The following is a 13,766-nucleotide window of genomic DNA, read 5'->3' on the forward strand; positions in this document are numbered from 1 at the left end:
ACACTGAGCTGGCGCTTGTTACCTCTCTCCCTTTATGCCTTTCCAGAGTTGCTTCTTACTCTAATGATAGTGAGCATCTCCCCACATGGACTATTTTTGATTTTAATGGACTATGTACTCATAAATCTATTCTTTCCATCAACTGCCTACCCCAATATTGTCCCTTAGTTGTGTCAATTCTTTCTCTTTTTTATATATCCTACTCAATAGCTGTTAGAATCAATGCACTGAGGCTACCTACCATTCACACAGGCTCACCAAAATTGGAAAAACGTTGCCTGATCAGAATTAGCATAAACATGAAAGCATGGATCCATCCTGCCTTGTATCAATGGTTCAGGCTGGTGATGGTGGTGGTGGAAAGGTGTGGGGCAAAATTTTGTTGGCACACTTTGGGCCCCTTAGTACCAACTGAGAATTAACAGCTTCTGCGGTTTGGCTACTAAAATGACCAGGCCATTTTTTGTCATGCGGCACTGTGTCATTTTAACTGACAACTGCACGGTCGTGTGGCACTGCACCCAAACAAAATTGATACCCCTTTTTTCCGCACAAATAGAGATTTCTTTTGGTGGTATTTGATCATCTCTGCGCTTTTTATTTTTTGTGCTATAAACAAAAATAGACAAAAAAAAACAAAATAACACACACACACACAATATTTTGTACTTTATTATAGCAAACATCCCCTTTTTTTTTTTTTTTTTTTTTTTTAAAAGGGGGCGATATGTATTCTTCTACATATTTTTGGTAATAAAAATAGCAAGCGTATATTGATTGGTTTGCGCAAAAGTTATAGCGTCTACAAAATAGGGGATTTATAGCATTTTTATTATTATTATTTTTTTTACTAGTAATGGCGGCGATCTGCGATTTTTATAGGAATTGCAACATTATGGTAGACACATCTGACAGTTTTGACACATTTTTGGGACCATTGGCATTTATACAGCGATAAGTGCTATAAAAATGCATGGATTACTGTAAAAATGTCACTGACAGGGAAGGGGTTAACACTAGGGGGCAATCAAGGGGTTGTGCTCTAACTGAAGGTGGGAAGGGATGAAAGATCGCTGTTCATACAGTGTATGAACAGACGATCAGTCACTTTTCCCCTCAGAGAACGGGGATCTGTGTGTTTACACACACAGATCCCAGTTCTCGTGTGTCACCAGCGATCTTGGGAGCCCGGCAGTGATCGCGATTGCCAGCCACTCGACGCAGCGGGCCACAGGGCGAAGCGACGTTACATAACGTTGTTTCGTCCAGCCATTTTGCCGCAGAAAAACTGTGGTAGCTGTTGGGCAAGTGGTTAAACACCACCGCGTACCCGATTAGTGTTGCTGACCATGTCCATCCCCTTGTGACTACAGTGCACCCATCTTCTGATGGCTAATTCCAGCAGAATAATGCACCATGTCACAAAGCTCAAATCAAATTGGTTTCTTGAACATAATGAGATCACTGTACTCCAATGGTCTCCACAGTCACCAGATCTCAATCCAATGTAGCACCTTTGGGATGTGGTGGAACGGGAGATTCTCATCTTGGATGTACAGTCCACAAATTTGCAGCAATTGCGCAATGTCAATACTGACCAAGGAACATTTCAAACACCTTGTTGAATCTATATCATGACAAATTAAGGCAGTTCTGAAGGCAAAGGGGAGGGGGGGGTCCAACCCAGTACTAGTAAAGTGTACCTAATAAAGTGGCCAGTGAGAGTAGAACGATCATTGACACAGGTTTTCATGAATTTCCACAGATATCAGTGCTAACACTCGTGTTAATTAGGGGTGCTGAAATGGATTGTTGTTACATCGACGCATCGTGATTCAGGTGTCCCCGATGCGGCATCGATACATAAGGACCAAATACAAATCTCTGCATTACATAATGATAAGGATAACTAAATCATGGTGGAGTTATCTTTTTCCAGGCTTTGTACATTTTCTTCAAGTATAGAGCAATGCACTTAATCCTCATGGAAAACCAGTATGCTTGTAACTTCCATTGAACTGCACTGATAGCAAAAACAATGTCATCTTTCTTCAGTTAACTACAAATACCATCCCTCATGTAAGGAGATGAATAAACGCATATTTGTAGCCCAATCTAGTGAAAACCATGGCTCCTTATCATATATACAGTGGAGGATAGCTTGTTCACACTTTGGTGGTTTTTGAAGCAGTGAAATCTATTCACTGCTTCATTCTCCGGCATTCACAGAGCAGATCTTTCTCCTCTGTGTGCCAGTTTATGAATCAGAGTAGATCGCTTCACCTTTGGAGGAGTGAAGCGATCTACAAACACTTCCAACAGTGGAGAACAGCCCCTAATACTGGAATCTCGTGAGACCTTACAAGATTACAGTACTAGAAATTCACAGACACAAAAAAAAAAACCGCAAGCTACAGTAGTTTGTAGCAAGTGCATGATTTCTGTAGAGAAATAAATATTATTTATTGGATTTGATGATTTACCATTATACTGACTAGTAAAATAAGTCACAAATCAATCACAATGCATTGCAAAGAGTTTATCCTCACCCTTACCCAAAGGTGGCTGCAGCATATCTCCCTTCTTCTCACATGTGCCAATTTGCTGGATGTCAGAGGCATCCACCAGCCTCCAGAAGTCATTTTTATCATCGCTGCCATCCAATCGTAAACGTAACCGAGCTCCTGAGATTCCAATGACCGTGGCTATACAAACAGAGGTAACATTTCGAGGATCATGAGCTTCCACTTTCATACCAACTTTAAATTCATTGGTGGGTGGAGTCCTAGACTACAAAAAATAACCCAATATAAAAACACGTCTTCAGCTGTAACACATTATCACATCTTATGAAAGATTTATGGATATGGTGAAAATGGCAAAGCACAAACAGCTAAAGTAACAATTAAATAGGTAAAGAAAAGAAGTATTGGAAAAGATGCATGTCATACCAAAACAGTCTTATCAAAATGGGAAATACATTAGCTAATGGCGAAAAGTCAGGCTGCAAAAAAATTCCTGATTTCACAACTATCAGTCATTCAGGAGAGTAGATGGCCAAGAGCTCCCACAAGTGGTTTACTCTGGTAAGACAAAAACTGGAAAAATTAGGCTGTATAAGGCTGCTTTAACACTGGGGCAGTGCGGCGTTAGCGGTAAAGCGCCGCTAATTTCAGCAGCGCTTTACCGCTGTTATAGCTGCACTTTGAGTGCTAGCAGGGCCCTTTTAACCCCCGCTAGCAGCCAAGTAAAGAGTTAAAAAAGCACCGCTGCCAAAGCCATCGTACTATAATTGGATCGTAAGCACAGAGCTTTCGAGAGCCGATCATGACAGTTTATCTGATATTATTCTATTGGACAGGAATAAAAATAAATAAATAAATCCGTACGATGCCAGATCGCACTATTTTCTTTTAATCAGTACAGCCGTCGTTCCAAAATGCAAAACAAATGAATTACAACACATGACATCACTTTTGAATTTTTATTCTGTCAAATGAGAATTGTCATGACATTAGTAAACTCATCAGATTCGATTTGCAATTAAGGCAAAAAAAATAAAAAGGGACGACCATTCATTCAATAATCTTATAGTGTGTACTGGGTATTACAGTGGTTTTCAACTCCTGTCCTCGGGGCCCACTAACAGGCCAGGTTTGCAAGAGAACTGAAATACATGACAGGTGATATAATTTGCTTCTCAGTGATTGCAGTATTCTAGTCTGGATCCCCCCCCCCCCCCCCCCAAGGCAATACTTAAAATCTTGGTTTCCTATGGAACACATTTTGTAGTACAAATCTGCAAAATGCAAAAAGCACTAAAAATGCATAGATGTGAATCCAACCTTACTGGGTCCTGAGGACAGGGGTCGAGAACCACTGCTCTATAAAGTATTGACAAGATTCTGAAAGGTATTGAAAAGGTATTGACAAGATTCTGAATATAATCCTCTGCTGCTGTCATCTACTAAAGACACTAGTTTGCTTTTACGCATGGTCCACTCCATTTCCCCACTGGATTTATATTAAATGATTTACCAGCCACAACCAGCATTAGGAGTACTTTCCATATGGTAGGTTCCCAATTTTAAGTATACCTGTTGCTGTAAGCAAACAACCCCATCAATAAATTATGTGGCTTACATTATAGCTAATGCGTTTAACCTAATAAATCTGAACTTCAGGTTAACTGCAAAATAAAAAGTAGAAATGCATACACGTGAAATCGTAACTGCCAAAAAATGTATTCTTTTTAGCCAGTCATGTAAACCAGGAATCCTGGTAAAAAACACAAACAGGTTCTGAATGTCTTTATGGCTACACTGCAGTTAATCAGTACAGGCTGGATCAGGAACCAGCTAAAGGCTGGTGCACATAACAGCTGGTATTGGCAACAGAAAAATCTGCTGACATTCGACCCATGTGTACACTAGCCTGGCTGTCTTCTGTCAAACAGGCATGCTGGAAGACCATCATCCGATCAGCAGTCCCCGTCAGAACACAATAGCCCAGTGAGGAGATCCTTGTACCAACATCGCATAGTTAGTACAGCGGCTCCTCCTGAGCTCCTCAGTTTTTTTTGTTCAGCCCGCTGGGTTGGACAAAAAATAAAAATTATAGTGTGTACCTGGCTTAAGCCAGCAGTTGGAAAACCAAGGAGCAGCAGCAGAAAGAGACAAAGTTACACAGTACAGGCTTTTAGCCCTTGATCACACTGCCGCGACTTTGAAGCCAAAATCCCTGCGCGGCTTCATTGTGGCTTGCATATGACTTCTTTAACAGAAATAATATGCAAATCATGTTGCAGTCACACCAAAAGTAGTGCAGGAACCTTTTTATAAGTCGGGGAGGCTTGAGCCGCATTGATTAGAATGGTTCCATTGCAGTTAATGGGGCGTGACTTGTAATGTGACTTTGAAAAGGTCACATGACAAGTCATTGTAGTCTGAACTCAGGCTTACAAGCTTTACTAAACACATGTTCTATATGAAGATGGGTGCTTATTCTGCAGGAAATTGCTACGTGTTTTGTGTTGAACTGGCTGAGTGTACCAGCCTTTAGTCCAGTTGCAAACAGTGCACCCCCCCCCCCCCCCTGTAGCTGATATCCTATTCAATAAAAAGGAGGGAGAAAACCAGGACCAGATCAGTGTAGCGAAGACTGACAGTCTACATTTGTTTTTTCTTAGTTGTTGCAGAGACCAATCAAGAGGCGACAAAAGGATCAACAAAAAACATGTTTCCTACCTAAAAACAGACATAAAATGGCATCCGTTTACATCTGTCTAAACAGAAAAGGACGCACCCTCCTTCTGTTTAAAAATAAAAAAATGGACCTGAATGGACACAGACATTGTCCGTTTACATCGGCCTCCTATCATCCGTTTGCATCCACCCACAGACATACATTGGGGTTCAGTATGAATCTGTCAGAAACACTGACAGACAGATCTAGACTGAATGCCCTTGTGAAAAGGGCCAAACCCAGTGCCTGTCATTTTAAAGTCTTTGTAAACTGAACTGGACTCAATAGAAAAATTCAAGATAAAGATTTCCAAAGCTGTAATAATTTTTCTTCAAGAATCTAAAGACCAGCATGCTCCCCCTAGAGTACATGAAGCATTCAATAAATAGATGATGTCAACCTGCAATTAATTTTCAATTAATTTTAACTAGCTATTTTGGACCAAGCTGGTCCAAATTAATGATTTACTTCATCAACAGTTGCAGTGGCTGGGAACACTGTACAACCACTTGCCCTCTGGAAGATTTACTTTGACCAGGCCATTTTTTGTGATACAGCACTTACACGGTTGTGCGACGCCGTACCCAAATAAAATTGATGTTCTTTTTCTACCCATAAATAGAGCTCTCTTTTGGTGGTATTTGATCACCTCTGCATTTTTTTTTTTTTTTTTTTTGCGCTACTGTATAAACAAAAAAAATAAATCATAAGTTTTGAAGGAAAAAAAAAACTTTTTTCTGCTATAAAACAGCCAATAAAAAAGAAATGTAAAAAAGGAAAAAAAATGATGTCATCAATTTAGGCCAATCTGTATTCTGCTACATATTTTTGGTAAAAAATAAAATAAAAATCCCAATAAACGTATATTGATTGGCTTGCGCAAAAATTATAGCATTTACAAACTATGGGATATTTTTAGTAATGTCGGCGATCAGCGACTTATGGCGGGACTGCGATATTGCAGCGGAAAAATAAAAAAAATCAGACATCGACTGACACTTTTTGGGGACCAGTGACACGAATACCGTGATCAGTGTTAACAAAAAAAATAATAAATATGTACCATCACTGTATCAATTAGGGATGCATCGAAATTTCGGTGGCCGAAACACTTTGAATAAAAATTGTGTTTTCAGCATATTGCCGAAAGAAAAAAAATTCTGATGCACACGCAGTAGCGGTGGCCCATTGCGGGGTGTCATCCTGGCCTCTCAAGGTCCTGTCCTCCCCTCCCTTCTCCTCTCCTTGCAGAGCGGCAGGAAGCGGAATTGCCCGGCCATAGTTACAATGTCCCTCCTCCTGTTATAGATAGCACATTAATCCAATGCCGGGACATTGAATGAGTGTGACGTGATCACAGGAGGTGGGACAATCCAGCTTCTGTGACACAGCGGGAGATTGCCGCTCTGATCCAGGCACAGGCAGGCTGCCTCCGTCGGCCACTGGCCAGAGGCTGCATTGATCTCTTGTATCATGTCTGCAGTCTCTGACCATCTCCTGTATCATGTCTGCTAGAGGTGCACCAAATGGAGATTTTGCTAATACTATTAGCAGCGAGTTTAAGCTCAAGTAAGAGATGGTTAGAGACTGAGGACATGATTTTCTGGAGCTTTTCTTGCACTAAATGTGCCAATAATGGCCAACAATAAATATATATTAATTTAAATTGACATTAGTTAAAAAGTTGAATACAATATATATATTTTATATATATATATATATATATATATATATATATATATATATATATATATATATATATATATATATATATATATATATATATATATATATATATATAATTTTTTTTTATATTTTAGTGAATTTTCAGTACTAAAATTTCGATTCGGTGCACCCCTAGTACCAATGAGACTGGCTGGGAAGGGATTAACATCAGGGGCAAAGGGTTAACTGTGTGCCTAGCCTGCGATTCAAAATTATTACTTAAGGTGGCTACAGTCTGCAGACTTAAGCCTGGGTTTATATATGTGTGAGGTTGGTTAGCAGTAGGTTTCAAGCCCCTTCTGGTGCGACTTCACTCAGAGGTTTAGGTGAAATTCAGGTGTGAATTGTTAAAGTGTATGACATTAGAAATCGCACCTGAACCAGGCTGAAAATCGTACCGGATGCCTTTTGAAAACGCACTGCAGCCGACCCGCACATATGTGAACCAGCTCATTACAAAAGCTTTGGTTCACATGTAATGCGAATCGGATGGGGTTCTAAATGCATCCAAATCGCATATATGTATACTGGGGCTGAAGTAATCCACCTTACTACTGGAGCAGTTGCATGAGTACAAATACTCGAGCAAATGCTTAGTATCGGCACTTATACTGGTATTGGTGCAATGCTACCAGAGTAATATCTAACAGCAGACCTGACAAGACGCCAGATTTACCTTTATAAACGAGAAAAGCCTCATCAGTACAGTTCTGTGAATTACTTTCTTCACACTGCACAGGCGTAAGTTTGGAAGGTGCATGCAGAGTAGCCAGCTGCACTGTATCCCGGAAGAAAGTCCAACTGGGCTTCAGATGCTCACACTGATAATGGATGCTTACTGAATCAAGAGGAGACAGCGAGTCACAATGCATTTACAAGGAACACAAATGATTGCATAGGCAGCTTATGCCAATTTGTATGGTATAAGCTGCGACTATCACAGTGGGGGTGTTTTATTTTTTTTATTTATTTTTAAAGCTTTGAGCTCCGCTTTAAGTAGCTTTCTGTTCCCTTGTTAACCCTGCTTCCCCTTCGAACACCTATATTTGAATGATGGCCAAGCAGGTGGTACTCCCAGGGCAGCAGCTTACTATCAACAAGATTTAGGCTGCATTCACACCTGAACGTAGTGATTTACTGGCGTTTTTATTTGAGTTTTTAAACGTCTTTATAAGTGTATTACAAGCGTTTTAGAAGCGTATTATAAGTTCTCTACAGCTTCAGGCTTTTTAGTTTAGCCAATCTAAAGCACTAGGGGGATGGGAGGTGGAGAGATACTGTTTGAGCAGAAATCGCACAATAAAACGTCCATAAAACAATTACGTCTGGTGTTTCTATAGAAGTCTATGTGGCCAAAAATTTTAATCTGCCAAAAAGATGTTTGTATATTTTTTGAACGACGCGTTTTGCTTCAGGCAACAGAATTCTTATGTGAACAGGGGCCATTGAAATTACCAGGAATGGATTGTTCAGCATTTTAAAGCTACAAGCAGAAAATCACTCAAGGGGTGAAAGGGGCCTTAGGCTGTGGGCTAGTGCACTACAGCTCTGCCTGGATGAAAAAAAAACTATTATATATATATATATATATATATATATATATATATATATATAAAATAAAACAGTAGCCTAAGTAGGTAAATCAGAAAATTCAGTTTTTAAAGTACCTATAAAGCACTAGTTTTTAACAAACGCTTAACTTTTCACACCCTGTATGACGTACCTGTCTAAAATAAAGCGCAGGAGCACCAACAGCACCAGTCTCCTTCAAGTATTCATCCCAGTTAAACTGTTCTGAAAAATAACCCAAACAACAACCAAAATAAGAGATGTTAATAACAGCTTAATATTAATGATTAACTGTGTTTTAATTGCCCTTGTAAGCTGCAAGGTCTGTCATGACAGTAAACCAAGCCTTCATCTAGGGACATATGAACACAAAGTAGTGTGCCACTGCCAACTTACCACTGCTGAGTATCCAGGGTCTGCACTGGAAATTCAGAAAATACCACCCAGTATGTTATCCCCCTTACCTACACCAAGTAAAGAATGCCAGACTTCCAGAACAAGACCCTGCCTTTTTTAAACCTCACTGCATGAAAGAATATTTCCTAAAAGGAAAGTGGAAAATCTTTTTGACTGCTGTCTTGTCCCATGTCCCATTTAATACTGCTCATCCCAAAGTCATGCAGGCAGCCTACTGCATTTTGGGTACGGAAAACTACAAGCATGTGGGGCCATCCATACTGCATTAAAGAGATGTAGCTAAGCATTCAAAAACAGCAAGTGAACAGCAGCAGATTCTAAAACATCCATCACTTACTATAGATAGCATAAGCATGATTACACAGTAACAAACAAATTCTATAGTATAGTGGTGGTCACAAACAAAGGAAACAATCAAATTATACTGCTGAGTGGCAGTAAATATTCACAGCCATTTGTGCAAAGAACACCACACTAACCTGCCACTCAGAAAATAAAATAATAGTCTTCATGTACTGCCCATGCTGGCTAGCCACAACCCCAAGTCACAGAGTGCGAATATTAATTGTTGGTCAGCATAGTATTAATCAGAGGCTTAACTAGAAACTTCAGGGCCCCAGTGCAAGAAGCCATGAAGTGACCCCCTGCCTTCGCGATGACCCAGGGGCCCTTTCGTCCAAAGCCCAGTGCCCTTGACACCCATTATTGGGCTCTTTCCCATGATCTGTGACATGATCTTTCACATGATCTTGTGGTTGTGACCTGACCCTGGTAGTCCTGCCAATGGTGTCAGTAGGACTGTGAATAGTATCAGTGTCAGTAAAGCAGTGGGCAGTGTAAGTAGTTTTTATTTTTTGCTGTTTATCATTCCATTTTTTTTTTGTAATTTTGTTTTTAGGAGCCCCACTGGGGGGCTTTGGTGAAATATCAGGTGTCTTAACAGACCTCTGATGTTTCAGCGTCGCTGTAGCCTCAACTGCACAGAATTAATGGACAGGAATAGCTCTGTACAGAGCTTCCTATTCATTCACAAACCGAAGCATAGTAATCAGTTTACTATGCTTCTGTGATGAATGGACACAGGTGTGATTGGTACTGATAACTCACTGTGTCCATTCATAAAAGGAAGGGGCCAGTAAATAGCATTTTCTGTCCCCCTCTCTCCATCTTGAAAAGCATCCCCTGAGGGGAAAGGGGAGGGGGAAACAGAGGAGCAGTGGCGAGCCAAGGTCATCCAGTGCCCAGGAAGAAAATGGCAAACTGAACTGCAAACTGCGTGTCTCCTCTTACATCAGTCACCCTTATATCAGTGTCCCTCCTTAGAGTCCCCCCCTTACATCAATGTGCCCCCCTCTTTTACACAGTGTACCCCTACCTTAAGCAGCATGTCTGTAGCAGGACGGGAGCTGGGAGGTGGCGCAAGTGTGAATAGGGAAGTGCTGTGCTTTCTGAAAACTTGGGCAAACAGGTGATGTAATTTGTTGTTAGGACATCGGTTCCTAGCAACCAAGGACTTCGGGTGGGGGAGGTGTTCAGAATTTCAGAGCCCTCTCCTAGCCAGTGCAGTAGTGATCACACTGGCTGGATCTTTCAGCTGCAGCTTCTCATGTCACTGTCGACTACAGCTAAAAGATCTGCTCTGAGTGGCTGCTACTGCACGGTCTAGGAGAGTTAGGTCAGCACAGTAGAACCAAATATGACAGGGGGGCTGCGCAGGCACTCTGAGGCATAGGGCTGGATCACAATTGCGACCCCTATAGTTAAGCCACTGGTACAAATGACACGTTTAATAGAAAGGTTGGATTTTAGGAGTCACAGCCATAATATCATGCCATAATGCTTTGAACTGCATTTCTCAACACAAGCCCAAAGCAATGATAAAAGTTAATTCAATTGCTTCCAACTACACCAATTAGCTACATGAAAATAAATGATACATGCTGCATTTAACCACTGCACAATGCATCCTTATGTGTCCCAGCAGACTGCGCGCGCGCACACACACACACACACACACACACACACACACACACACACACACACACACACACACCCCAATGCAACACCAAATACACATCAACTTGTTTACTGCGTCCATTAATACGCGCTACACGCAACAGTGGTGTAAATCCAGTCTTCAAAATAGCAAGGTTATTTACAGTCACACCATGTACACGTCCATTGCTTCTAATGCAATGCACTTGTGTGTGCTGGGTGAAAATGGAGTATGCTGCAGATAAATGTAGTGCTTGACAGTGCATCACAGCCAACACAATACACAAAAGGTAAAAGTGCAACGGTTACAAGCGTGATTTTCTTTCTACCTTTGCAAGTAGTTTTTATGTTTTTTATGAATAAATGTATCAAAGGATATCAAAGGATCAAAGGATAATGCACAAGGCTGGTGCCCCCCTCCTTCATATATTTGGGCAGGTGACAGGTACTCGCAGAGATATTAGGAGAACCCAATGTCTCCCCGCCATCCAATGCAGCCAATCTAATGACCCTCTCACTTCAATAAAAAGTATCTGGTGGCTGTAGGGCTGCCCAAATTAGGTTTACTGAACAGCTGATTGCTGACTACTAAAACAAAAAAAACAAAAAAAAAGTATTCAGACCCCCTTACATTTTTCACACTTTGTTATATTGCAGCCATTTGCTAAAATCCCTTAAGTTCATTTTTTTCCCCCATTAACCCTTTCATGACTAAGCCTATTTTTGACATTTGGTGTTTACAAGTTAAAATCTGTATTTTTTGCTAGAAAATTAAGTAGAACCTCCAAACATTATACACATTTTTTTAGCAGAGAATCTAGAGAATAAAATGGTGATTGTTGCAATATTTTATGTCACATGGTATTTGTGCAGCGGTGTTTTAAAGGCAACTTTTGGGGAAAAGGGAAACTTGTCACGCTTTATAATTGAATGCACTCGTGGAATGATGGCAAACTACGGTACCTAAAAATCTCCATAGGAGACGCTTTAAAAAAATTTTTTGCGGTTACCAGGAGTTAGGAGTTACAGAGCAGGTCGCAGCGATACCTCACATGTGTGGTTTGAACACCGTTTACATATGCGGGTGCGACTTCCATATGCGTTTTCTTTGCTGCGCAAGCTCGCAGCAACTTTTTTTTTTTTTTTAATTAATAGATTGTTTTTAAAAAAAAATTGATCACTTTTACTGTGACAAGGGATGTTTACATTCGTTGTGACAGTAATAATAGGTGGTGACAGGTACTCTTTATGGAGACCCCCGATCCCTCTTTTGCACTTCAAAGTATTCAGACCGCAGTTTTCAGTGATTCTGAATACTGTATATTTTTTTTTTAAACCCAGCGCCATTGGCAGCCGAGTAAACGGGAAGGGACGTCATGACGTCACTTCCGTGTTTACGATCAGGACACTGGAATGAAGCCGCTTGCGGTTTCATTCCAGTCTGTCCCTAGCCACCAGAAGAGGCGGTTTGTTGATTGGGGCTCCCGATGGAACAGGAGCCCCAGTAAGAGCGGTGGGAGGTTGAGGGAAGGGGTGGGCACCCCCTCCCGCTCCTCCGGCATAACACCCAAGCGGCTTTTAGCCACATCGGTTGTTATAGCTGGAAAGCTGATCGCCTGCTCTAAAAAAACAGTACCGGGATGATGCCTGCAGCTGCGGGCATCATCCCGGTATGACCCCCCAAAAGCAGAGTACGCACATCTGCGTACGTTCGGCAGCAATTGGGTTAATCTACACACAGCACCCCATATTGACAGAAAAACACAGAATTGTTGACATTTTTGCAGATTTATTAAAAGAGAAAAACTGAAATATCACATGGTCTCAAGTATTCACACCCTTTGCTCAGTATTTAGTAGAAGCACCCTTTTGATCTAATACAGCCATGAGTCTTTTTGGGAAAGATGCAACAAGTTTTTCACACCTGGATTTGGGGATCCTCTGCCATTCCTCCTTGCAGATCCTCTCCAGTTCTGTCAGGTTGGATGGTAAACGTTGGACAGCCATTTTTAGGTCTCTCCAGAGACGCTCAATTGGGTTTAAGTCAGGGCTCTGGCTGGGCCATTCAAGAACAGTCACAGAGTTGTTGTGAAGCCACTCCTTTGTTATTTTAGCTGTGTGCTTAGGGTCATTGTATTGTTGGAAGGTAAACCTTCGGCCCAGTCTGAGGTCCTGAGCACTCTGGAGAAGGTTTTAGTCCAGGATATGCCTGTACTCAGCCGCATTCATCTTTCCCTCGATTGCAACCAGTTGTCCTGTCCCTTCAGCTGAAAAACACCCCCACAGCATGATGCTGCCACCACCATGCTTCACTGTTGGGACTGTATTGGACAGGTGATGAGCAGTGCCTGGTTTCTCCACACATATCGCTTAGAATTAGGCCAAAACGTTCTATCTTGGTCTCATCAGACCAGAGAATTTTATTTCTCACCATCTTGGAGTCCTTCAGGTGTTTTTTTTAGCAAACTCCATGCGGGCTTTCATGTGTCTTGCACTGAGGAGAGGCTTCCGTCAGGCCACTCTGCCATAAAGCCCCTCTGATGGAGGTGTGCAGTGATTGTTAACTTTCTACAACTTTCTTCCATCTCCCGACTGCATCTCTGGAGCTCAGCAGTGATCTTTGGGTTCTTCTTTACCTCTCTCACCAAGGCTCTTCTCCCCCCGATAGCTCTAGCCTGGACAGCCAGCTCTAGGAAGGGTTCGGGTCATCCCAAACATCTTCCATTTAAGGATTATGGAGGCCACTTTGCTCTTAGGAACCTTAAGTGCAGCAGAATTTTTTTGTAACTTTGGCCAGATCTGTGCCTTGCCACAAT

General features: G+C 41.5%; 1 protein-coding gene across 4 annotated transcripts in view; it reads right to left on the bottom strand.

The window, feature by feature from the left end:
• SCML2 (Scm polycomb group protein like 2) overlaps nucleotides 1-13,766 on the bottom strand; it is a 217,948-nt gene that overhangs the window by 108,699 nt on the left and 95,483 nt on the right. For 3 of the 4 annotated variants that reach the window (XM_077482217.1, XM_077482215.1, XM_077482214.1), the window contains exons 3-4: nucleotides 8,693-8,763; nucleotides 2,556-2,790 (exon numbers count right to left, since the gene is read on the bottom strand). In XM_077482217.1, coding sequence (XP_077338343.1) covers nucleotides 2,556-2,790; nucleotides 8,693-8,763 — 306 coding nt within the window. The remainder of the gene's footprint in view (nucleotides 1-2,555; nucleotides 2,791-8,692; nucleotides 8,764-13,766) is intronic. The other variant, XM_077482216.1, reaches the window with a different exon arrangement.

This window comes from Lithobates pipiens, unplaced genomic scaffold (assembly GCF_037356315.1).
Source record: "Lithobates pipiens isolate NorthernLeopardFrog02 unplaced genomic scaffold, aLitPip1_a1.2 Scaffold_16, whole genome shotgun sequence".
Lineage (NCBI taxonomy): Eukaryota > Metazoa > Chordata > Amphibia > Anura > Ranidae > Lithobates > Lithobates pipiens.